Source organism: Meriones unguiculatus, chromosome X (genome assembly GCF_030254825.1).
Source record: "Meriones unguiculatus strain TT.TT164.6M chromosome X, Bangor_MerUng_6.1, whole genome shotgun sequence".
NCBI classification, from domain to species: domain Eukaryota; kingdom Metazoa; phylum Chordata; class Mammalia; order Rodentia; family Muridae; genus Meriones; species Meriones unguiculatus.
The window spans coordinates 39,201,851-39,228,659 of record NC_083369.1 but is presented as its reverse complement, the minus strand read 5'-3'; the positions used below and the strand labels follow the sequence as shown (position 1 = coordinate 39,228,659).

At 43.0% G+C, this 26,809-nt stretch overlaps 2 protein-coding genes across 2 annotated transcripts; both read right to left on the bottom strand.

The window, feature by feature from the left end:
* Nucleotides 1–314: 314 nt before the first annotated feature.
* On the bottom strand, nt 315–13,954 carry Znf275 (zinc finger protein 275). Its single transcript, XM_060374634.1, is given in 6 exon segments — nt 315–6,252; nt 6,552–6,653; nt 7,731–7,845; nt 8,228–8,286; nt 8,289–8,300; nt 13,909–13,954. Coding segments are annotated over 6 exon segments (1,497 nt in total). The 3' UTR covers nt 315–5,089.
* Nucleotides 13,955–18,523: 4,569 nt separating this feature from the next.
* Nucleotides 18,524–25,328, bottom strand: LOC132649878 (paraneoplastic antigen Ma6E-like). Its single transcript, XM_060374633.1, has 2 exons — nt 24,028–25,328; nt 18,524–18,767 (listed from the first exon to the last, which is right to left on the bottom strand). Exons 1-2 carry the CDS (start codon nt 25,326–25,328, stop codon nt 18,524–18,526), a joined length of 1,545 nt encoding a protein of 514 aa, XP_060230616.1.
* Between the last annotated feature and the right edge of the window lie 1,481 nt (nt 25,329–26,809).

The following is a 26,809-nucleotide window of genomic DNA, read 5'->3' as shown; positions in this document are numbered from 1 at the left end:
GTAGGCCAAAATCTGGATTGACTTTGACTTTCATCTCAGATTCAGCAGGGAAGCCTGGACCGACATGGAGAAAATGCTGTTTCTGTCAAGACCCAACTCTTGGCTTCAGGCAAACACTTCTCTCCCTGCCATGGTGCTGCCTAATCCTCTCCAGGTATCCAGTAAGTGCAAAGATGACCAATCCCAGCAGAAATCAAGCTGGCAGCTGAGCTGGGTACTAGGAAGGTGATTCTCTATGTGGAACTACCCCATGGTGAAGACAATGTGAAGAGCTTATAAATGAAACATGGACAAAATGAGTCAAGGAAGATCTATGCCATTTAACATATATTTATTGAAATCTACTAGGTGCAAGGCACTATGCTAGATTTGGTAGGGGATTGGACATGAAGGGCCACCCTGTCTTCTAAGAGCTCACAATCTAATAGTTTTGGGGAAGCTGAGAAAAGGGGAGGAAAAGGCAAGTCCACAACAACTCTAGTGCAAGGCTGATTATAGTGAGTGCCATAAAACAGACTCAGACTGGGGAAGAACAAGAACGCCCAAAACTCTATACAAACTGGGGCAGGACACAACTACTATTCTCAGAAATATGCAAGTAGCACTGAGGATCAAGTTCTACGATATCATTTCTATTTTTGAAAGTAAGTACCAAAACCAATGTAATGTGAACTACAGAACGCAAGTACACCAGGAATAGAGGTGTCACCAACCTCCTAATCTAGTGGGTCTGCTGGAAATAGTAATACACTTCTAAAATAGGGTAGAATGAACTACAATGAGCTCATCGTATGAGTCAAATGCTGTTCAAAACAGGAACTACAGTCATATAGAAGATCATGGGTTAAACCCAGAGACTAAAAGGCATAGGTTTCCACCCACCTCAGTGGATGGAGTACAGTACCACATTTAGGCAGGCGTTCATGTCAATCAACTGGAATTTAAGCCAGGAATGCTGGGTGGATAGAATGTGAGGGAAGCCAGCAATGTGAGTCTTCTTAGGAAGCAGCTCAATTGCCAAAGGCAATTGGCTCTTGACAAATTTAAAAAGCACAGACCCACTCAAGCTAGCTCAAGGCAGTGGGGAGGAAGTCTATGCTGGGGAAGCACACAGACTGATGAAGGCAGCTGCCAGCCATCCAGGGACATACTGCCAGGCCTCCATTAGGAGGGGATCCAAGTAGCTCTAGACAGGCCAGCAAGAACACAGAGACCTCCACTCTGGTTCTACTTACAGGGGCAACTTCTTGAAATATCTTGTGCCTCCCTCAATGCCTCCAATACCAACCAGAAGCTTCAGTTTCTTCTTTTGCATTTCATAGTCCTAAAAGGCCAAGTCCATCTTTTCTAATCAGGTCTGACTGCTGGTTGCTGCCTTTGGGTCAGGTGTATGGGTTAGTTTAATTAATGTGGTCCAGAAGTAGGGTGGCAAGTCACATGGCACACAACAGGGCCGCCCAGGACTGTAGGCAGGGCAGGTGTCATGCCACTTCAAGCACAAAATCAAGCACACAGAATGCAACTTCATGGGAGAAAGATGCCCACACTGTGATCTGGTGGGGATTACTCTTTAAATTCAAGAGTAGGTATGATACAATGAATTGATATAGTTAATCATAATAAGCAGCAAATTGGTAAACATTTGCTTTTTAAAAAATTTCAGCAAGTATTCAGAAACTAATAAAAGCCACAGAGGATTTCTTTTTTAATATAGTCAAGAGATGGATCTCTATAGAGAGTTAGAATCCTATGTAATCTGGCTAGTCTCTATTCCCTTGCAAGAAGAGTATATGTGGTTAAAGAAAAGAGCAATGAGGTAGATACATGAATGCACACACTGCAAGAAGCTTGTTCATGTTTGCATTGGACATAGCAGTACACCTAAAGGATCCAAGGAAATCCACCCCCGCATTACCCAAGGCAAGGAATGCAACTATGGGCCACATATTAAAGCCATACACTGACTGCGTTTGGACAGAGTGGAGATTTCACCACTAAATACCATTTAAAAGCTGATCCAACAACAGTCATGGAAAAGACAGTGATTTTTAGTGTTAACCCTAAAAAAAGGACTTGTTCAAGAGAAAAAAAAATTACAGAACCCAAACTAGAAAAAAGTAAGGGGACAGGATGGAATGTGAAGAAATGCCATGCCCTAGCTGGACAGTGACCACTTTGCTACCTTCCGAGTTAGTGTTATTCTAGATATTCAATAGTATTTTTTTGTCAACCATAATAAATGATGAGAGAATGAGCAAGAAATGGCATCTCGTCAAGGTAAAGGTACCAGATTTTCTTCCTTGTAGACGTCAACATTCCTTACTCAATGACAGCTATATAAAACATGTCCTAACAATTCACAATGAGAAAATTAATTATAAAGATGTGGGCTCACACCAGTTCACAAGAAACTACCAGAACTGAGCCCACAGAATGATAGGAGTTGCTGTGTAGCAACTGTTGTTTGCTTCTCTCCAGCATGGAGAAAGCCTACAGGGCCACTTTGGTGTCCTGGGGCAGGGGACATTAGAGAGGCCCTAAGACCATGATCATACATGTCATTGTCAGTCAGACATTGCTTTCCAGGATGGGGCTGGAAGCCATTTTAGGCTATGTGTCACAGAGAGCCCAACCTTCCTCACAAGGTGCCATAAGGACACATTTTCTGATCCTCCAACATCCCTCAGAGCACAACTAGAAACCCAGGCGACAGCCATGGTGTGGCCATCTTCCTCACCTGCTGTTTTTTCTGAAGCAACAGCCCCACTGCAGGGTGATCAGTTTCAATTTCTGTGCCACACAGACTGTCGGGTGGCTTCCTGCCCTCTGATCTTGCTTTATTGCTCCCTTGGATATGGTTACTCCAAGCCCTGGACCAGACCTGGTACATTCAGTTTCTGTGGCCTGGCATGCAGGTTACTGGAGGAATACAGCTCCATTTCTCTCCAGGCCTATGCTGTCATCCCTCTTAGATGTGGCTGTAGGTAGTGATGCCAGAACACAGGCAAATTTTTCATTCTAGTTGCCCAAAGCATAAGCCACAAAACTTATTTTTCTCTCATTCCAGAGTCACTTGCTGGGAGGAGAATGGAGGTCACGAATCACCAGTCAGATGAATCTTCTGTGTCTGAGAGGTTTCTTAGGTGGAGCTGCTGTTCAGTCACTCAATCAAAAATAGTCAAGGTTCCTGATAGCTTGAAGGGTGGCTGGCTGTTGCCAGATCACATTTGGACCATTCTGTTGGTCTAGGTGAGGCTGAGCCCTGTTGCTGGTGGGTGGGGCTCTACTGAGCAGTCATAGAGTGCTCTGAGCAATATGTGACAGACATGTCTCTAGAGCGCCCCAGTGACCAGTTTGTACAGTCAAGTGTTGCCCATAGAGATTTACAGAGTCTGTATCTTAGATGAGGTTTGGGCCTGCTTCTCTGGCCCACTCCCAATCCAACCTGCCCATCTTGTATGTTCACTTTCTTGGCAGGCAGGGGATTTAACTTTTCTTTTGTGAGTAAATCCTCAAAGAAAATGTCATCATATTTAAGTACTGAAGCAATGAAAGTCACAAGTTAACAGAGAAAGAAAGAATTCAAGGATATGTACAAACCTAAAGCCTGCACAACAAAATCTAATAAAAATATTAAAAAACAAAGCAATAAAAATTGGAAAATAACAGCACAATTGATATAGAAAGAACTACTAAATGAAGTCAATATAGCCGAAGATAACTTAATAACTAGTCAAAGGAGATGAACAAATAATTTGCATGCAAGAAAAGAGAAGAAATACTATTGAAGTCATTACATAAAAGATGAGACTAAGCAGTCAGGAGGCCTGATGGGTCCATCCCTGTTTCTGGTACTAATGAGCTGTGGGATGCCAACAAGTGACCTTCACTGAGTATACAAACCTCCTTGCCAGGCAGTGTTCTTGCAGGCAAGGCACACTCCTTACAACAACCTTAGGAGGTCGGGATTGTGACTCCTCCCCACTTCAAAGCTGCAAATGGAGTGTTGGAGAACTACCATTTATGTCTGATATCAGATAAGGATATTACAAGAATGTAAAGGTGTCACTTAACCACCTTTAGGTCCTGAAGATGTCCCTCTCATTTGGGGATGTTCTCTCACTTTTTTTTTTAAACAAAATGATACTGTATGAGGACAAACCCCAACTGACGTTTGCTTTAGGTGCTCAAAGGGGTCACTGGATTGAACTGGCTTAACAAAATGAGAGCCAAATCATGTTTATCTCTAGCCCAGAAGTTTGACTAGGAGTATGACCTAGAAATGATGTTTGAAAAGGGGGAAAAAAGCCTTTTTAAAGGCGATTTGAAAAAGCACCACTTTCAGTGGTTTTGTTGTAGGGTACAGTACTATATAAAACAGACACGGAAAGTAATGGTTCTAATGTTATATTACTATGTTCTTATGGCTTTGGAGGAAACTTCTGGTGAGAGCCTTATGCAGGGATTGTCACAGTGCTACCATAGCTCAGATAGAGGTGACTGATGTTGGTGAGGTAAAAAATGCACATTGAGAGTTAGAAACAAATGGAGTATGGTGAAAAAGTAGTATTCTCTAAATTAATATATTATTTCACATAATGTAATTTATAATATGTATGTATTACTAAATTAATAAATTAAATATTATGGCATTTGAGCGTTCTATTTACATCCCTAAAATTTTGTAAATTCAAGTAGGCCAAAACCTTAGGGCAATTTTTCCTTAAAGAAAGGTATCATCATATTGATGCCATTGAACAGGGCTGTATTTCCCTTAGAGGTGGAGCTTGGAAAGGACCCCCCAGCTCCTACGAGACCCCATATGCAGATTTCTCTTCTCATTTTGGATATGAGGATTGAAATACCTTGACAGTACTTTCTGCCAGGAAAAGTAGCCAAGCTATGTTCAAATGGTAAAAGTTACCCTTAATAGGTGTAATGGGAAACATTGATGTTTATAAATTGCTGGTGGCAGTACAATCATTTCAACCTCTGACACAATAAAATAGATAAGCACTACAAAACTGTTTATCTCCTTTGACTGGGTCATGGACTCTGCGGACCCCTGCTCTGGGTCCCAGGGCAGTGTTTACTCCTGATGGGAGGGCTGGTGTTTTAGCAGTGCTGTGCGCCTCTTGAACACGCGGCCACACTCACTGCACTCACAGCGCCTGGCCCCACTGTGGATCCGACGGTGGCGGCTCAGACCTGAGCTCCTCCGGAAGGCCTTGCCACACTTTTCGCACTCATAGGGCTTCAGTCCACTGTGGATGCGCCGATGCTTGATGAGGTCAGAAGGCCCCCGGAAAGCCTTGCTGCACTCACCACACGCATAAGGCCGCTCACCACTGTGGATGCGTGCATGCTCCAGCAGGCTAGAGCTCTGGCGGAAGGCCTTGCCACACTGGCCACACTCATAGGGCTTCTCACCAGTGTGGATCCTCCGGTGCTTGGTGAGCTCTGAGCTCCTCCGGAACATCTTGCCGCAATGAGGACAGCCAAAGGGTTTGGCCCCGCTGTGGATGCGCTGGTGTTCTGCCAGGCCGTTGACAGCACGGAAGGACTTGCCGCAGTCATCACAGTCGAAGGGCAGGTGGCCCATGTGCATCCGCTGGTGCTTGAGAAGTTCTTGGCGGTCCAGGAAATCCCTGCTGCACGCCTTGCACGCAAAGGGCTTTTCCGAAGTGTGAAGCTTCTGATGTCGAAAGAGGTGGGTGTTGGCTTTGAAGGACTGCCCACACTCCTCACAATCAAAGGGCTTCTCTCTGCTGTGCACCCTCAGGTGCTGACTAAGGCCTGCATTCTTCTTAAACCTTTTCCCGCACTCCTCACACTCAAAGGGCTTCGCCTCCCTCTCCATTTGCTCCCTCTTTTCCAAGGCATCTTCCAGAGCCCAACTGGGACCAGGCAGAGACTGAGTGGCCACAGCTGCATGGCTCTTCCTGTGCTCATTAAATTCTGACACCCCCCTGAAGACCTTCCTGCAATCGCCACACTCCCAGCCCTTTTCCTCACTGTGAACCCTCTGGTGCTGAACAAGGAGCACTTTAAGGCGGAAGGTGTCCCCACACTCTTTACATGCAAAATGGTGTTCTATGGGCAGATTTTGTGGGCTCCCTCCCCTTCCCCCAGAGTCCCCATTCTGTTTGACCTCAGCGTTGGGGTCATTGGCCCTCGGGGAGCTTGTAGACACCATCTCTTGCAGCTGGGCTTCTTCACCCATCTTCTGGTAGGAAGTCACAGAGGTGCTTTCTACAATGATAAATGAGACAGAACAGTCTATAGAGGGCCCAGGAGAAAGGATGCTCTCCATTGTCAATAAGCTCTTCTACCCAAACTGCTGAGAAACCAGGAAGGACCTGGAAGCCATCAGAAGTAAACACCAGAGGGAAGGGTAGAAGATCCTGATAGTGGACATTGTTTATAAAAGGACCCGTGAAGAGAGCTTTGCTTTTTGCAAAGGGACAGTCACACCCTAGCCCCAGAGCTTCAGCTTGGCTCCCAGTCTCTAATCTTAGACCCCACAAGCTTAGCTGGTCTTTTATGCTCACCAGGATGCTTAGTGTGATCTGTGCTGAGGGATGGAGCTGATACCAACAGAACTTGTCCTTGTGACAGCTGAGAGACCAAAACAGGATTCACAACAGGAACTCCTGTTAATGAAAGAAGGCAGCTACTGATGAAATCAGTATGGAGGGATGGAAGTGGGGTAGCTATCAAAGGAGACCCTATCCAAATCCCCTGTGCCGTCTATGACCTTGTTATATAAGTCTTATATACAATTCAAATGTACTTTTCAAGAGCTAGATCCTTCTGGTGAGTGTAGAAAGGCAGGCTCTGGACCCCCTTCACAGAGGTTCCAGGAACACATCTTACCTAAGCATCTTAGCCAGATAAAATTACCTCACTGTCCACTCCCTACTACCCAAGTTCTTCCCAGACCTCTACAACTCTAAACCGAACTCTCAACAGTTCCTTCTTCTAAATATTCCCCACCCCATGCAAACACCTAATGGATAGATAGCTCACAACAATGAGCCCCAATCAACTGGCCACATGATCGGTATAATCTGTATGTGTGTTTGTGTGTGTGTATATGTGTGTGGCGTATGTGCATGCATGAGTGTGCATATATAATGCACTATATTATATATGGTATATATACATGTATATATGTATATACACAATGTATTAAACATATAATGTGTATGTATTTGTAAAATATATTGTCTCAGTCTTATGGTTAAAATCAGCATAGCATCTGTTCTGATCAATTTCATGTCTGATATATTCTTTATCTGAAGACAATATATTAAATTTCAAAAGTATTCTATGGGTTTGCTCTAATTTCTATTTTTACATTTATTTCTTTATTGTGTATATAACTGTGGGCATGTTCATGCCATGGTGTGCTTGTAGAAGTCTGAGGACAACTTGCAGAAATTGATTGCTTCCTCCTACCTTATGGGTTCCTGGGGTTGGACTTAGGTCAGCAGGTGCTGTGACAAGCACCTTTACATGCTCAGCCATATAATTAACTACTGTTCTAATTTCTTTCAAGTGAAAAACTCGAATGGAGATCTTTCCATGTAATGAGGAGTTTGCAGAGCTGTTGCTGAGTATTCTCAATAAAGAAGGGGAAAGCTAGATTGTATGGGGGTGACCATATATATCCTTAACTCCACTTTCAGTAGACAGTGAGTTTGAAGAAATTCTGGGGGTATCCTTACCAACGGAGGTCACAGCCCTGAAATATGTCAGCGCCTGCTGCTCCAGGCTCAGACTCAAATTCAGCCACTCCTGTTCTATGACGTGCCACGGTACAGTATCAAATGACACCAAATCCTGAAAGAAATCACATTGATAATCAGTCTTTTTACCTATTATGTAATGAGGTAGGGTGGTACCAGTGATGTCAGAAGTAAGAGGTCAGCATCTGAAGTATTCACCTCTATGTATGTTGCTAATGTGGATATCTAACCACCATCCCAAGGAGTCCTAGAAAGAAAACATGATCACGTACAAGGAGACCCAGGCTGTCTGGGACTCCCACTGTCTTCCCAAAGGACCCCAAATTCAGCTCTCTTCTGTCTTTCATTCCTGATCAGCCTGAGAAAAAGAAGCAGAGGACAGGTTCACACCCTGCTGGTCGAGAGGCAGAGGCTGAGGCCAATATCAGGGAGCAGTGACAAAATCTCCAGCAAGGCAAGAGGGAAGCACAGCTCACCTGGGCCTCCAGCATCTCAAGAGGGACTGCCAGGACTTGGTTTCCTGGGACACTGTCTAAGGAAGGGCAAGACCTTAGGGAGCAGGTTGAGCTAAGGAAAGTGAAAAAAAAAGTTGTGAGTGACAACAGCCTTGTTTTTTGGTACCCTGGAGTGACATTAGTGATTTCCTATTCCCTTCTTTTCAATTTTACAGTCTTGGCTCCAAGGCTGGCTCAATGACAAGGCAGAACATGAATATGCCTGAGAAAACATATTTGAAACAGTAAAAAAGTAGGCTAGAAAAGAATTAATATAGCGGTAGACCAGAAAGAGGCAAGATAAGACAAACACATGCTAGCCCAGGTAGAGTCAGAGACAGCTACAGAGAGCTACTGGCAGGAAGGCTAGCTGTTAGAGACTTGCTGGGTATAGGGTTCTATGAACTTGATACTCATACTACAGAGAGGAAGCACACTAAAGATCGTAGCAGAAGAACTGATGCAGAGATGGGGGACCTTTTTAATGGACACTTAAAACTCATCGGGACACTGAAAGGAGGAGAGGTGATAAAGAACAGAAACAACCTGGACTTTTTCACCAGCAGTGGGGTCTTTAAAAGCACACCCTAGATATTTTGGTTCTGCTGCTCTCCTTGTGGAGCTTCTGTTTCCTAAGATTCCCTGCACTCTCTCCAAAGTTTGGTTATGAGTCTCAGCATCTGCTTTGATACCCTGCTGGGTAGAGTCTTTCAGAGGCCCTCTGTGGTAGGCTCCTGTCCTGTTCCCTGTTTTCTCCTTCTTCCAATGTCCATCCTGTTTTTCTTTCTGAGTGAGGATTGATCATCTTACCCAGGGTCCTCCTTCTTGCTTAGCTTCTTTAGGTGTACAGATTTTAGTATGATTAACCTATATTATATGTCTAATATCCACTTATAAGTGGATATCTGGGCACAGGGGTATTTTCTGAGACTAATACTCTAACCAAGGACTATTCATAGACATAACCTAGAATAGAACCCCTGCTCAGATGTAGCCCATGGCAGCTCAGTATCCAAGTGGATTCCTTAGTAATGGAAACAGGGACTATCTCTGACATGAACTCAGTGGCTAGCTTTTTGACCACCTTTCCTTAAGGGGGGAGCAGCCTTGCCAGGACACAGAAGAAGACAATGCAGCCAGTCCTGATAAGACCTGATAAGTTAGAGTCAGATGGAAGGGGAGGAGGACCTCTCCTATCAGTGGACTTTGGGAGAGGCATGTGAGGAGATGAGGGAGGGAGGCCGGGATTGGGAGGGAATGAGAGAGGGGGCTACAGCTGGGATACAAAGTGAATAAACTGTAATTAATATAAAAAATAAAATAAATAAAAATTTAAAAAGCACACCCTAGTATAACAAGTCATTGGGTGAAAATCATGAAGAACCCTCTTTTATATTACTCAACAAAATGGAAGGTTGGAAAGCCAGCAGGAAAAAAAATGCTTCAAAGAAAAGATCTTCAAACATTACATTGATAAAGATAAGAAGTGTGTGTGTGTGTGTGTGTGTGTGTGTGTGTGTGTGTGTGTTTTACCTTTTTCTCCATATTGCAAAGTCAGTGAGCTACTGCAAGATCTTACTACAGATGTCTGTGTATTACAGGTCTCCCACTTTAGTAAACTCAAAGAAACTGCCACTTAGTTCATGTTCTTTTGTCAACTCAATTCAACTCATAAATAAGTGAAAAAGAAGCATTTTAGCACTAGCTCAAGGACTACAGAAACCCAGGTGCTCCAGAAAGACTTAAACATGCTATCCTAGAAGGGGTGAGTGGAAATTCCCATGTATGGCCATGATGGAGTAACAAGGAACAGATCTAACATCATTCACAAACAAGTTGTAAACCCGTGTTCAATAATAGTTTTTAATACTAGGACAGTAGGAAACACAAGACCAAGATTCCCAGAAAAACAAATGAGGTGAGTCCTGTTATTGATTTAGTGCTCTGCCTGGAGACAATGTGCACATTAAAGGTATAGCAGGATGAAACCAAAAGAACAGAGCTTAGAAACTTCACCAAAAGCTTCTCAGGCTAGCATTCAATGTGGTACCAGCAAATGAAGGTTGTAGAGCAGATTTCAGAAAGCACTGTGCTATGTAGGAAAAAGAAATAAAAAAGATATGTGTAATGCTTTCCTTGAATCTTTTCTGACTAAAGGTATTGAATGAAACTCCCAAGGACTGTAAGATGAACACTTCCCAGGACACATAAAGGTAGGGAGGTGTTCAAAGTCTGATTAACTCATATAGAGTTCTTATGACCCCTCCCCCACAACATTCAGAAGCCAATACAGAAGGAACATTCCTTCATAGTATATCCTTACAGCCAAACTACAAAAGAGCCAAAGGCTCCAAAGACAATCTAACTGACCTACAAATAATTACTCATACCCAAAGTCTGTACAATCAAGGAAAAATCATTACAAGATCTAATTTCCAATAAGAAAAATTGCACTGCCAAGAAACACAAAAATGTGACCTTGAGCAAAGAGAATAAGCAGTCAATAGGAGAATCCAGAAATGAGTACTAGAACTATTAGCTAAGGAAAAAAAAAAGATAATTTAACTATGCCTCAGTACTGAAAGAAAAACAGAGACACCAGGGGAAATATAGGATATAAAAAGAACCAAGTAAATTTTTTACATATTAAATATATATAAAAATAAATTTAAAAATTTATTGTTTAATTTATAAATAAAAATAAATAACTTCACTGGGTGTGATTAGATATGACAAAGATAGTTGAAACCATGAAGATCTAGACAATTAAGTATTATAATAAGAGACTGTCAACCAAGAATTCTATAGTCAGAAAAAAAAATCCATTAAAAATGAAGGCAATCTGCCAGTAGCAGCTCTGTACCCATAAAATAGACCAAAGGAAATGTTTAGGTGGAAGGAAATGAAATCAGACTTAGAGCTACACAAAGGCATAAAGAACACCAGGAATGTAAGGGAAGACGTAAGACTTTCACCTTCTGTATTTCAAAATCTTTAAAATTTAGCTGACCATTTCAAGAAAAAGCAGTAGCTAAACACGAGCATGTGTTTTTTACCAAGTTCCCAAGACTCTGCTGAGCGCTAATATTCCAAAAGAGGAAAAGTAAGGGAAAAAGAAAAGATGGGACCAAATATAAATAAATAGCAGGATGGCAAATGTAAACTCCATCATGTAGATAGTTAAATTAAATATAAATGGACTAAACATTTCAATCAGAAGGTAGAGATTGTTACACTGTATTAAAAAGGAAAACTATGTACTTTCTAAAACAGTGCTAATGATGCAGACATATTAAAAATAAAAGCAAATAAGAGTACAGTGTAACCAATAGGAAGAGTTTAATATCAATATACTGAGCAACAAATCTATGTGGAAAGAGAGCAAATGTCCAATATGCATCAGAGTTCTGAAGTTTCTAATGAAAGGTTCTAGACCTCAAAGCAAGAAGAAAACTTGAAGGTTTCAATATACAAATCAACAGGTGCCCAAAACGAGGATAACATTTCAGCAGATTACAAAAATGCAAATTCTTCACAGAAGAAACAAAAGCATAAAATTTGATTGAAAACCCGAAGAGGCGAAAGAGGAGAAAACAAATACACATATAGTCACATTTTCATAAAAAAGAAGGAAAAAAATGAGTGACCAGCAGTCAAAACAAGCATACTGATTCAACATTTGTATAGCTACACAGGGAGAGAGACAAGATCTGGAAAGATTCATTTTCAGTTTCTTTAATGTGTGGATTTTTACACACCAAGCTGAATTTCATTAGTATCAGAAAAGACCAATTTCAGACATCCTTTGCTAGGGAAACCTGGAAAAAGACAGATGCTTAGCATGCCAGAGAACAGGGCTGAGATGGAGGAAACAGCAGGAGAAAGGCTCTTTTTGAAAATGTATTCATTTAATTTTATTAATTACAATTTATTCAGTTTGTATCCCAGCTGTAGCCCTCCTCAACCCCTCCCAATCCCCCTTTCCTCCCATGCCCCTCCCCCAGTCAACTGATAGAGGTGGTCTTCCTCCCCTTCCATCTGACCCTAGCCTATCTGGTCTCATCAGAGATTTCACCTGACACCTATCAGAATGGCTAAGATCAAAAACTCAAGTGACAACACATGCTGGAGAGGTTCTAGAGAAAGCAGAACCCTCCTCCATTGCCGGTGGGAATGTAAAAGTGTACATTCACTTTGGAAATCAATCTGGTGCTTTCTTAGAAAATTAGGAATGGTGCTACCTCAAGATCCAGCTATACCACTCCTAGGCAAATACCCAAAATATGCTCAAGTATACAACAAGGATATTTGCTCAACCATGTTTGTAGCAGCTTTATTCATAATAGCCAGAATCTGGAAACAACCCAGATGTCCCTCAATGGAGGACTAGATGCAGAAATTGTGGTACATTTATACAATGGAATACTATGCAGCAATTAAAAACAAGGAAATCATGAAATTTGCAGGTAAATAGTGGGAACTAGAAAAAAATCATCCTGAGTGAGGTATCCCAGAAGCAGAAAGACACACATGGTCTATACTCACTTATAAGTGGATATTAGACATATAATATAGGATAAATATACTAAAATTTGTACACGTAAAGAAGCTAATCAAGAAGGAGGACCCTGGGTAAGATGCTCAATCCTCATTCAGAAAGGCAAACGGGATGAACATGGGAAGAGAGAGAAAACAGGGTACATGACAGGGGCTTACCACAGAGGGCCTCTGAAAGACTCTGCTCAGCAGGGCATTAAAGCAGATGTTGAGACTCATAGCCAAACTCTGGGCAGAGTGCAGGCATTTTTATAAAAGAAGGAGGAGATAGAAAGACCTGGCGGGGGACAGGAGATCCACAAAGAGAGCAACAGAAACAAAAAATCTGGGCACAGGGGTCTCTCCAGAGACTAATACTCCAACCAAGGACCATGTATGGAGATAACCTAGAACCCCTGCAGATGTAACCCATGGCAGCTCAGTGTCCAAGCGGGTGTCCTAGTAATGGGAACAGCTGCTATCTCTGACATAAACTCAGTGGCGGCTCTTTGATCACCTCCCCCTGAACGGGCAGCAGCCTTACCAGGTCACAGAGGAAGACAATGCAGCCATTTCCGAGGAGAAAGGCTCTTGAGGACACGTAAAAAGACCTGTATATCTTGGGATACCCATGTGTGAAAAACAAGCAAAAAGAAGGACCAATGTGAGTTTATGGGCAGTCTATGAAAGGGGTGAGCAGAAAGTCTAAGTACAGACTTCTTGGACCCCTTTCCTTAAGGTATCAGCAGAGGATCTAATGTGACCCCAAAGTTCTTGCAAGCCCTCCTACCCATTTTAGCTGACTGCCTAGCAAAAGCACTTCTCCAAATGTGTGAGGTCACCCCTAGTTATTCAGTGGACAAACCCTCTCTTTGTTCCACTGTGACCAAAGCAGAGTTTCTCTGGCTTAATGGATTCTTCCTGGTATGTGTTCAATGTCTAGTTTGATTTTGGCTTCCTATATTAACATAATGACCTGGTCATAAATTTATTACATGATTTTTTTAAGAAAGCAATTCACTTCCATTTAATATTGGTGTTACCAAATAAAAGGGAGAGAGGGACATCACATCATATATGCACTTCCAGTAATAAGCTTTAGCCTAGCACACAACTGCATATCCTACCACCCTTCCAAAATCCTTCACCACATCCGGACACAATGGCCTTCATGCAGATATACAGATGCCAACGCCGTGACCCTCAAAGCTTGTGAATCTGCCAAGAATACCATCTCTTATCACAGGGGGTTCCTTCTAATAATTCAGGCCTTCATTCAAATGTCACTTCCTTAGAACCTCTTTATTCTCCAACCCTGGCAGTTTCCTCTAAACATTTTCACTAATGATAAATTGTCCTTTGAAGTTGCTTGTTTTTCTCAGAAAAAAAAAAAAAAAATCTGATCCAATAGGACAGGGCCTTCTCTCCACTGGTTACTCCTGGTCTATGTAGCAGATCCTGGCACCATGTAGGACATGATGTATTGTGGAACTACAGAATCAATGTGAGCCAGAGTAGTGTGTTAAACGGAGCAAGCTTCTTTTTATGGAGCATGTGGAATGAATGTTTGGAGCTGTGTTTCCTGTCACATAACTTCACTATCACAACTAGAACTGGTTTTTATCACCACCATTTTCCAGAAAATAAAGAATGTACAACCCTATGTACCCAGGCCAGAGCCAGAAGATCAGCTGGTAGTGACCACTGGACAGGCTTCACTGGATATACATTGTTAGCTACCTTTAAATCAAACCATCAACATGCCATTGCAGAGCCTCATTGTGCATGTGCGCGCACACACACACACACACAAAGATTACAAGCAAATTATCTACCTTTAGCAAATCCCACTGAAGTGTTTTCTCTTAATTGGCATGATTAACTGTTAAAGTCCTGAAACTACAATCCCAAAAGAATTGATAACTATCCTTCCTATATAGCAATAGGCGTAGCCTTTCCTATACTAATTCATCCCAGGGATTTGGCTTGAGACCACTTTAGGTCCTAGTAGCTATGTGATGGCTACCCACAGTAACAGAGCACTTGAATACATAGAGATAATTTAGAAGGTACTCATTAAAATGAGAGGGAAAAAGTGAACCCTGCCCCATTAGCTAAGTGTATCCTAAGTATAGGAAAATCATTTTAAAATGGTAACATACACACATTAAAAATAAAACTACTGATACTGAAGGCAACTGGATCACTTAGTCTCTGTGTTGCACAGCTAGTCCACTTTAGAATGGTGGAATTAATCTAAAAAAGAAGCTGGATGCTGTGATAACAGTGATAATCGCAGGTGTCCATTGCCTTCTGAAATGGATCTTTGGAGATAAGGTCTAAGCAATTCCATACAGGACATGAAAGTCATTGTAATACACCCAATGGACACAGAGGGTAATGGTAACCTTGAACATAAGTTACTTTCGTTCAGGACAGAAAAGCATACCCTGAACCCTAAACAATCTCCCATAGTATACTTGTACCTCTAACTAGAAAAGAAAGCTGAGAGAGCCACTGTAGGAAAACAAATCTCCAACTTTTAAGGCAAACAACACTTTCTTTCTATGGGAAACAAAGGCTAAGACTATCTGCACCCAGAACACAAAGGCTTTATCAAGGTTAACTGCCAAATTTCATAGTGGCTCTAGCCAAGTCCATGTATGCTGCACCTGTTTAATAAAAATCTGCTGCGAGAATACATGGGCAGCAATCATGTCAGTGTCAATTGCAAGGTTGAGCAAGTGTGGATTCTAAAACACCAAAGCTCATTGTGGTGAGCAAATCTTCCTGCTTCAAGGCAATGTGTAAAGTTTTTTTATAAAATATATTCATGTATAGTCATTGATACTTTCACATAAGTGTTTACTGCAGTACTATTTATAGATTCAGCCTAAGTATCCATCAACAGATAAATAATATGTTATTCAGAAACAATAGTTTTATTCAGTCATTGCCTAAGTTTTTACTAAGCAACTTATTTGAATTTACTGTATGGGAGTATAAACAGTAAGGGAGCCAATATAATCATTTAATTTTTTGCCTCCCACAAAAATAAAAAAAACAGAAATTGAGAGTTGAATTCAACAGAGGCACAAAACAACCATTACCATAAAAACTGGTGGATACTTTTGTGCCTTTTGTACTTCCCTGGACAGATATTATCTTTCTGTGGCAGCAAGGCAGGAAGAGGCAGCAATGCCACTCAAGTAAGACCCACCTAGGCTGCCTCAAGTATTGAGAACCAGCAGTAGGAGTACCTTCATTACATGTGCTGGTTTAGGTTTTATCACCAACTTGACATAAACCTAGAGTCACCTAAGAGGAGGGACCCTTAATCAAAATGTCCTGGGGCCATGTTTGGGAGAGATTTTCTTGGTTGACGGTTGACATTAGAGAGGATCATCCTTCAGCAGGAGGGCCTGAGCTACATAAAAATGTAGTTAAGCAGTGAAACAGAGTAAGTCAGTAAGTAGTGCTCCTCAATGGTTCTTGCCCCTGGCTTCCCTCAGTGATGGATTATGACCTGGAAGTGTAAGCCCAACAAGCTCTTTCCTCCACAGAACACAAAGCTTGTTCTGTACAATTCCCTTTAGGGCCAAGGTAAATGTACTTTAAGGTTATGAACACTTGAAAGAGATCTGATCCCAATGGGTGACTTCAGCACCCTCTCACACACAGTGGTCTCCATATTTTCTTGCCAGGCATCTTCTTTCCCTGGTACTGTGTGTTTAAAATTGCCAGAATTGTTTCTGGGTAGGTAGTTCAGCAACAGTAACATATACGAGCTTCCAGAACCCAAATACTTCTTCACTATCTTTTACCTTACCCCTGGGTCTTCCAGCAGCACAGCCTGCTTTACCATCAGCAGCCACATTATGCAAACACCTAGACTTACCTAAAAAAAGACACATGGATGGCTCATCTCATTTTAGAACAGTGCCAAGAGATCAGTCCAGTAGTGAAGGTCTCACCTGTTGGGTTGAAATAACTTGGGTGAACAAAAGCAGGCTTATATGTGTACCTTCCAGAAACCAGTCCTTTTGGTGTTGAGTACTCAGGGTCAGGAAAAACTGTGTAACTAAACTGGTACTGCCAAGGTCTGGATGTGTCTCAGTGAGTCCTGGGGCTATAGGTACTCCTGGCCTTTATGTTCCCCAAAGAACCCGGCAGGCCAGGAGGTAGGCAGGAGGCCCATAGCCCCATCTTGTACTGTGGAAATTGGCTACTACTCAAAAACACAGAATCCTAAAAAGCTAACAGAGATGATTGTCTTACCAGAAAAGTCTGTTACTCCTGGGATATTTGTGTCTGTGTCTATCTTTTTCTGTATGTGTGGGTGGGAAGGCATCTGTTTTCTCTCTCACTTTGCCTGAGCACCTGTCTCTGTTTAAGTTTCCCTCTTTATGCCATCCTATAAAAAGCCAAAGGGTTGACCAGAAGGGAATTTTATAGTGTTTGTTATGTTTAATTGAGGAAAGATTTATGTCCCCATTTCTCCAAGAATACAGCACTGACATCTTTCTAAAAATCAAAATAAATTCTAAGTATAGAGCCATTGAGGTTACCCCGTCTGGATATAAGAGTTTCCAAACCGTGTGGCTGGTGGTAAGACTTCTGAGAAATCACACTACTTATATTTTTCTAAGGGGGTATATCATTAATAGAAAGCTAGAAAATCACTGTTCCATGGGATTCTAAATACAGATTCAGGACCATTTGGGGCAATGGACCAGGAGACTGTGTCAGACACTGTGAATCTCATTTCTATAACAATGTCTAGTGGGAGAGGGGGTAAGGCAATTGGTTCTACCTAGGAGAGGTACTATTCCACTGGTCCTATCTGAAATTTACTCCTAAAGGAAAATGTAGGGACTGAGGTTTAAAAGAAAATGTAGCACAAACCAAGGAGACTGGAGGAGTGATTGCCTCTAAGTCTAAGGCAGGCTAGAGGGTGTCAGCTGGCACAGGGTGGGCCCTCTGGGAAGAGGGCCAGGAATGAGGGGGAGGCGCCGAAAAGGACAATGGGCTTTGGGCAGCAGGCAAGTGGGAGTATGCTTGTGTGTAAAAAGACATGTAATTAATCACCCAAATATAAACTGGAGGAACCAGCAAAGGAGTTTAGGAAAGGGAGCAATGGAGTGGTGACTAGAAAATGTGGTTCCCAGGAGGGCCACAGTAGAAGCTCTCCTCCTCCAGCAAGGATTCCCTTCTGCACTGCCAACTCTCTGCCCTAGGCAACATATCTGCTCCTATGCAACCACCCCTCAAATGGAAAGGCAGTTCTTCCCAGGCCAGAACCTTCCTCTGGGCCCTAGAGGTGCAACCCCTCCCCCACTCTGGGGAAAAGTCTCTCCAGCACTATGCCAAACCCACGGCCTCCAAGTGGCTAGAGGCTGTGTGTAAGGGACCACCCCCAGCTCCTGACCAGTTCCCAATCCTTAGCATCCTCTAAAGAGTGGCACAGGCCTCAACAGATTCCCGCCTTTGACCACTACCCCTAGCCTTGCACGAGAAGGCCCCAGGGCCTTGTTGTGTCCATCCAATACCAGAGACCTGTCCCCTTTGGCTCCTGGCTTGCCCCAAGGCTGAGCAGCTCCCAACTCTGAGAAACTCCCCCTCCCCCGCATATTATCCCGCGGTCCATGTACTCACTCAGGCCCCCAGCACAGCCTCCCGCCACCCAGCACGCTCCCTCAGGCCGCACATCCTTGCTCCCGCGCGCGCGCGCATCTCTCAAGATCACTCGAGCTGCACATCCCTCCACACGCTCACCCGGCCCACGGTGACTCTGGGCCTTCGCAGAAGTGGAGCTGGCGCGGAACAAGCAGGCCCGGCGTGGCAGGAAGCGCCACGGAGCCGCAAGCGCTTGCCTGAGCCCTGGAGCCTGGAGGCGCGTTTCCAGAGCTGGGGCCAACGCCTGGGGTACTGAAACCGAAGCCCCGCCCCGGCCTCGGTCCCGCCCGGCCTGTCAGCTATGATTGGCCTGAAAGAGGGGTGGAACAGAAGGGGGCGTGTCTGGGGCGGGGTGAGAGGGGGAGATGGGATAGGTGAGACTGGGGGAGCAAAACTCATGGATCCTGGGTGATGGGTGTGGAATGAATGTAAAAATAAATCATGAATTGATTAGTGGTGGAAACAGTGAAGAAACTGACAAAGCTAGGACCTTCAGAATGATGGTAGGGCAGGAGGGCACTCAAAAAAAGTGTACATCGGTCAGAATCCCTCATGTGTGAGTCCTCGCTGTGCTAGACACCCAGAATACAACGGTGAACAAAACTAGACCCTCACGTCTATCCTAAGAACCACACATCAGGCACCTCAGAGCTCCTGTGAGAGTACTGTGTGTGTATTAGGGGGGACCAATAAATAAACAAACAGTAACCTGAATTTCAGAATAGCGGTTTATACCATGAATCCCCACGCAAGTGTCTTGGTTCAGAGGTGTTGCTGCAAGCAGTTGCCAGTTCACCATGACGTTTTTGGTCAACTTCACTGCTCTGCATTTGTATATGTACTTGTATTGCTATTGTATTTGCTTGTATTTATTTTACTGATGTATTTCAAAATAAGGCGCAGTTGCACTTTATTGCTAAGTAATACACTTTATTACGAAGTGCTTCATCAAGTTGCAGCATTAACTAGAGGTCAACTTTTTTATTGTCCTTCTATTTTTTTGAAGCCAAATTTGCATTCAGTGAAATGCACAAATCTATATGGTAAGTTTGGTCAAATATCTTTCCTAAACCCCTCTCCAGACACAAACTATTATGAGAAGTCTGGAAATTTCTCATGCGTCCTATTCCAGCACATTTCCAGCACAATTCCATAGAGGAAGCCACTATTCTAAATTTTCTTACCATTGACAGCCTATTTGAGTCATTCCTATTGCAGGCGAATGGAATCAGATAGTATGTACTATTTTCTGCCATTTTGTGTCTGAATTCTTTCTTTTCCTCTGATATATTGGAGTTTTCTCTACATTTTTGAAATATGTTCCATTTCCTTTCATTGCTGAGTCATTTTTTTTCATTGAATGGCTAGTTGATTCATTCACTACTTATGATACAGGCTGTTTCCGGTGTGGGTTGCTTTTAGGAATATGAATCATTGTGTATGTTTTTGAGTGAACATATGCTTTCATTTTCCTGAGTAAAAACCTGGGATCTCATACGGTAGTTGTCTGTGTTATTAGCAACTTCCAGAATGCTTTTCAACGTGGGTATGCAATTGAGACTCCTACCAGAATGTGTGAGGGTTCATTTTCCTTCTCATCCTAATCAACCGTTATTTTTATCCATTCAAGTGGGTGTAAAGTGATTTCTGTGATCATTTCCTTGATGACTAATTATATTAAATTGGTTTTATGTTTGAAGTGCTCATTTCTGTACCTTCCTTTATAATGTGCTTGCTCAAATCAGTTGCCCAACTCTACATAGTTGTCTTTTTCTTACGTGTTTTTGAAAATAAAACTGTATGTGTTGGAATTTAACGTACAATAAGTTACATGTTTAAACTGTGGTAATTAAAGTGTGATTCAATCACCATATTTTGGTAAGGTTTCATAAACCTTCATAACAAGTATGAAATCTTCACCTAAATGAACTCAGTAGCATATCTATTACCCTCAAAGTTTCTTCAGCCCCTGCTAATCTATTTCTCCTCTTCCCCTATGGCCAGGTAGTCAATGATTTGCTTAGTGTTGCCAAAGCTGTATGTATTTCCTAGAATTGTACATTGCTTCCTGTTTGGTAGCTTTCACTCAACAATTTGGTGATATTATTAGTCGGTTGTGCTTCTACAATAAAATAATTGAGGCTGGGTGCTATGGCTTACATGTGTACCTTCCAAGTCTAGGAATTGTCAATCGGATCATATTAAGAAATGAAAACTTCAAGAGATGCTACATGGGTCAAATATGTTTGTTTGTTGTTAATTTTTCTTGCCATAATCTTCAGTAAAATATTGAGTAGAAGGTGTAAGAGTAGACAACCATTTCTTGGTCCTGATTTTAGAAAGAAAGCACCCACTGTCAGATCTTAAGCGTAACATGACTTATAGGTTTGTCACTGATATCCATCATCAGGTTAAGAGGGCCATCTTATTTCCTGGGAGTTTAAAATAATTCTTTAAAAAATTCTGCAGTGGATTTTGAGTTTCTCAAATGCTTATGTTGCAACTACTGTGTTAATTATCCAGTTTTTCCTTTGTTTGTTTGTTTATATGTTGACTTACATTAAGACTTGCATTTCCTTGAACAACTCTGGTCATGTATGCTATCTTTTAACATTTTTAAAGTCATATTGCTAAAATGTTTTTAGAATGTTTTATGTATGTGTTCATAAACCATACTGATTTATAGTTTTCTTTTTTTCACTTTTTTGAGACAGAGGCTCACTACCAAGATTAGCAAAAAAGAAAAAGAATAGTAAAGTAAATGCAAAATAAGTGCAAGGAAGGAGGTAGCAGAGACAAGAGCAGAAATCAATGAAATAGAAGAAGACAAACTAAGGAAAATGAGAAAATCATACATATATTCAAAAGTAGCAAGATTTATAACCCTTGGAAGGTTAATTAAGGAAAACGTGATATATTTAATCATTAGTATCAGGAATGAAAAAGATATTACCACAGATCATGTAGGTGTTAAGAGAAGAATGACAGCATATAATGAGCAGCTTAACACCAATCATTTAAGAAGTTAGATAAAATCAACACGAGTCGAATTTCCGAACCCAGAAGCAAAATAAATTAAAATATGAATAGCCCTGGAGTTTGTAAACAAACTTAATTTTCTGTCAGAAAAACTTTCTAGAGGATCTGGGGAGATGGTTCAGTGGGTAAAAGCACTAACTGCTTGTAGTGGCTATTCCTGGTTTTCAACTTGACTACATCTGGAATTAACTAAAACCCAATTGCCTGGGTTCACCTGTGAGGAATTTTTTCTTAATTAAATCATTTGAAGTGAAAAGGGCCATTTGTAATCTGTATCTTTTGAGCTGAGAAGATCCACCTTTACTCTGGGCCACTCCTTCTGTTGTCAGCCTATATAAAGACAGAAAAGAGGAACTGTATTTTCTTTACTTGCTCTCTTTCTTGCTGGCAAGTCCATTCCTTCACTGGCATTAGAGTCTATTTCTTCAGGATTCCAGTGTATATTGAAGACCAGCTGAGACACCCAGCCTCATGGACTGAACAACTACAAGATTCTTGGGCTTTCCCTTGGTAGACAGCCACTGTTGGACTAGCTAGACCACAGTCTGTAAGACATTCTAATAAACCTTTTATATATAGCATATATTTATATATATAATATAATAATATTTTATCTATAATACTATATTATAATATTATATATAAAGTCCTTTTCCTCTAGATAACCCTGACTAATACACTGCCCATGTGTGAGACCTGAGTTTGTTACCCAGCACCTACCTCAAAGCATACCCAGTAGCATGAACATCTGTAATCTCAACAAGTCTAGGGAGAAGATGTAAAGCAGAGCAGAAATGCCAGAACCTTGTGGACTAGTTAACCTGGCTGTTCTCTACAGTGCCAAGAATTATTTGTGATTGGCATACTTTCCATTAAGAAATGTCTTTATTAAGTATATAACAAGAAAATTTAAAAGAATAAATAGGTAGTAGCAGATAGAATATCTGACAGACAGCAGAACATCATCAAATCCGGTACCCACAACAACCAGGGGAGATGAGTGGAATAGCCTTTTTGAGAAAACATACAAAAAAGATCACCAAAATGGGGATTACAAACAATCTGCTTGGGGAAGTCTCATTGAGCCAGCCTCTAGAGTTCACCTTCAACAAGGTTACACAACACATGACAGTTTGCCAATATAACAAATGTTGCACTGCTATATACAGCCAGCAAACAAACAAACAAACAAACCAAAAACCAACAATAATGAGACCCTGTTTCAAACAAGGAATTAGGTGAAAATGACAATGAGTTTCTTCCTCTGGTCCCTATGTGTTCATGGAATCACATGTAAACATGCATCCACATATGTGAGTGCATACACACACACACACACATATGGTGCATTGTAGCACCAGTTATTAAAACTCTATTTGGGGTGTGTAGGCCTCAACCTCCTCTCAACCCCCAGGCCTCGGTAGGAGAGAGAAGGTGATTGGGGAGAGGAGCCACAGACCCCTTTACTTCTTCCAGCTATTTAGGGTCAAGGGGTTCTTTTAGGGCTCTACACCAATTCTCCACCAATAATAAACAAAGCTAGCAGTCTCTTCCACACCACTGTACCTGAAGTGTTTCTCTCTGCCTGTCTGCTCAAAACCACCACACCAAACTGCTACACACCACATGCCAACACTGCACGCCACCCTTTCTCTTTCTGGGCTCTCAAATTTATTTCCTCGGAGCTGTAGACCACACCGCTCTCCGTGCTGCTCCAGGCAGGGTGTTATCAGCACTACAAATCAGTCAGTATTAACCCAGCCACTCCACTTTACCACAACATTGGTGGGATGCAGTTGAGCTTTTCTCATAGTTATAGCAAAATACCTGACAAAAGCAACCTAAGGAAGACAGGGCCAATTTTGACTCACAGAGTATGAGGCAACTGGTCACATTGCATCTAAGTCAGGAAGTGGGAAGCAGTGAATACTCACATCTTTTCATTCAGTCCAGTACTACAGCACATAGGATGGTGCCACACACATTCGGAGTGTGTCTGCTCCCCTCAATTAATCCAATATAGATATGCTCAGAGACTTGACTTCGAGGTCAGTCTAGATCTTGTCAAATTGACAATATTAACCGTCACATTACTACAGGCTGAAGTTATAGTCATGTCACAAGGTGAACATCAACTGGTATTTCATCATCCTACATCCCTTCCTCCAGCTCCAAGGGATGAACCCAGTATTTCTGGGTAGGACACTCTCAGGTAAGAATATATACATCCACAGGAGAATAAGTGGCAGGAACTGTCCTAAGTGTACACTAAGAGGCAGACAAGAAGCTCAAACTGTGTGGGAGAGAAGCAAACAGAGCATGGCATAGGCAGACCCTTGGGCCCAGCTACCTCTGGACCCTACACTGAGGAACTAACCAGGGACTGACATTCCTTCAGTCTCCCCAGGACTCAGGACCTTGCAATCTAAGAGGAGAAGAACAAACTGGGCCTTCCGAATCTACTTTTCCAAAAAAGATTACAGGTAACTGTCCTCCCAAGCACCATCCTTATTTTCTGATTCCTTGAACACAGGTGCAGCATTTCACTGGCATGGTCCAGCCAGCTCTCCAAAGACTCACCCCCAGAACCAGGCTCTTCCATCCCAGAGAAGTGTCTCAGCTCCTGGTAGGCCATGTTTTCCAGGATGGGCTGCAGGTCTTGGCTCCACTGCTGGGACCAGGCTCCAGCCCCATGTGCCCCTGCTGCCATGTCAAAGGCCCCTTCCTCACCCTCACCTGCAGCTCCTGCCAATCCTACAGCTCCTATAAAGCCTGCGACTCCCATGTCACCGGCAGCTCCCTCCTCATCTGATGTTCTTGCTTCCCCTATAGCTCCTGCCTCATCCTCCTCACCCATAGCTCCTGCTCCATCCACCTCTCCTCCATCATCCACATATCCATCATCCCCTGAAGAGCTGTCATAACTCCCAGATGCCTCATCTCCTGCAGACCCCTCTTCACCTGCCTCTGCCTCTAAAACTCCTCCTTCTCCTGCAGCCCCCACCTCACCTGCAACTCCTGCCCAACCTATAGCTCCTATAACACCTGCAATCCCCATATCACCTCCAGCTCCTTCCTCATCATACACTCTTACAGGCCCTGCCTCAACTATATCCTCTTCCTCATTCATAGGCCCCTCATCTAAATGTCCTCCTTCATCTACAACTCCTGCCTCATACATAACCTCTGGCTCCCCTGGAACTCCTTCATCTTCTGCCTCTTCCTCATCTGCAACTCCTTCCCCCTGTAGGAAGGAGGCAGGAGCCGCAGTCCCTCCTCCTTCTTCGCCTGCTCCTTCTTTACCCTCTGTTTCTTCCTCATCAGACACTCTTGCCTCACCTGCAGCTCCTTCCTCAGCTCTTCCTCCTGCCTCACCCCCAGCTCCTGCCTCTAAGTCTCCCCCAGCTGCAGCCCCTGCCCCACCTGAAGTTCCTGCCCTGCCTGAAGCCCTCTCCAAAGCTTGCCCCTGAGCCTGGGCAGGGAAACTGAAGGCACTCTCTAACTCCACATCAGGGACACGAGGCAGGGAGACCACAGTCCAGGGGCCCCTGTTGTTTGGTATTTGCTGGGGGATCAAACTTTGATTTAAATTGGCAGTGAACTCAACCAAGGCGACCTTTGCCCCAATCTCCCTTCTGAAAAGTCTGCCAAGCACTCGGTACCTGCCCAGGGGCCTGAGGGCAGCCTGCACAGCTTCCTGGAATTCTTCTTCCCCACAGTCGTCAGGGATGCCCAGGATAAGCAGGGAGCGCTGGACATTGACACCCAAGCACCCACACCAGTCCTGCAGAATCACCAGTGCTGCAGCAGCACTGAAGTTAGAAGGGAACATGACCACACACGGATGTGTCTGGAGGTAGCAGTCTCCTCCTTGGTCTGTGAGTGGGGGAAAAAAGGGCATGTTAGTGTCAGGCAATCCAGGCCCCACATACAGCTAGAGTGCTATGTGTAATGGAAGTTTTGGTTTCTTTAAAAATTCAGTTGTGTTATGTAAATACGTTTTTGTTTTAATCCTAAGTGTGGGATTTTAATTTGGACTTTACTTCATTCACAGTTGATAATTGCCTCCTGCATGGTCTTTGCCAGCTGGTAGCAGCCTGCCTAATGCAGCATTGAGAGGTGTGTGGTCTAGAACTCTGAGAGACAGAAATAAGAGAGACCAGAAAGAGAAAGTGTGGTGTGTGGTGAGTGGTAGTTTAGAGAGACCAAAGACAGACAGAGAGAAATGTTTCAACACAGCAGCTTGGAGGAAACCACTTTCTGCGTTTGCTGTTGACAGAGAATTGGTATAGCCCCAAAAGAACCCATTGACCCTAAATAGCCAGGAGAATAAAAGGGGTCTGTATCCCCTCTCCCCAATAACCTTCTCTCTCTTACCTAGGGTTGGGGGGTTGGAAGGGAGAGGCTTTAAGGAGCCCCAATTAAAGCAGAGTTTAAAAAAGAGTGCAAAACCTGTGGTCCTCTTGCCCAACCACTTTAGCAGCAAGGGCACTCTCCCTCTTCTCCAGCATAAATACTGTTTTCTCCTACTCACCCCTCTCAGGGTTAATAAGCTGAGTCCCTCAGAAATCTCACTTCCTCTTTGAAGATATCTGCTTGCACCTGGGCTGATGTTGCTGCCCTACCAGATAGCACGGTGAATGTACATCTCCCTCCCAATATTGTCTGCAAACCTGGAGTCAGGTGTTCTTTCCAACAACCCTCTACACCCCAAGGCCAGGGTCTTTCCATAGCCAGTTGTCCAAGAGCACTCATCTTCTCTTCCAGATCAGTGTCTGAACAGTCTGATCTTTATAACCTGAGTATGCTCACCCACACCCAGAGTCTACTGTACCTTAGCTTTTAAAAAAGAATATGTAGAGCCACATGTAGATAACAGCCTGGAAGGCTGATATCTAAGTGTAGATAACATTCTGCAGCCAGATGTTTATAGTGACTACCTGTGAGAGCATGTGGTGATTTGAGTAGGAATGGCCCCCATAGACTTATGTGTTTGAATATTTGGCCCATAGAGAATGGCACTATTAGGAGGTGTGACCTTGTTGGAGGAAGTATGTCACTGCGGGGGCAGGCTTTGAGGTATCCTATGTTCAAGCTATGTCCAGTGTGACACACAGTCTCCTACTGCCTGTGGATTAAGATATAGAACTCTCAGCTCCATCACCATGTCTGCCTGCATGCTGCCATGCTTCCCACCATGATGATCATGCACTAAACCTCTGAAACTGTAAGCCAGCACCAATTAAATGTTTTCCTTTTTAAGAGTTTTTGTGGTCATGGTGTCTCTTCACAGGAATAGAACCCAAACAAAGA

Coding starts and splice junctions, on each gene's coding strand:
- LOC132649878 (XM_060374633.1), bottom strand. CDS start 25,328: ATGTTCCCTTCTAACTTCAGTGCTGCTGCAGCACTGGTGATTCTGCAG. Junction 18,768..24,027: donor GCCAGTGAAATGCTGCACCT/GTGTTCAAGGAA, acceptor CCCCTCTTTCAG/GCCAATCATAGCTGACAGGC.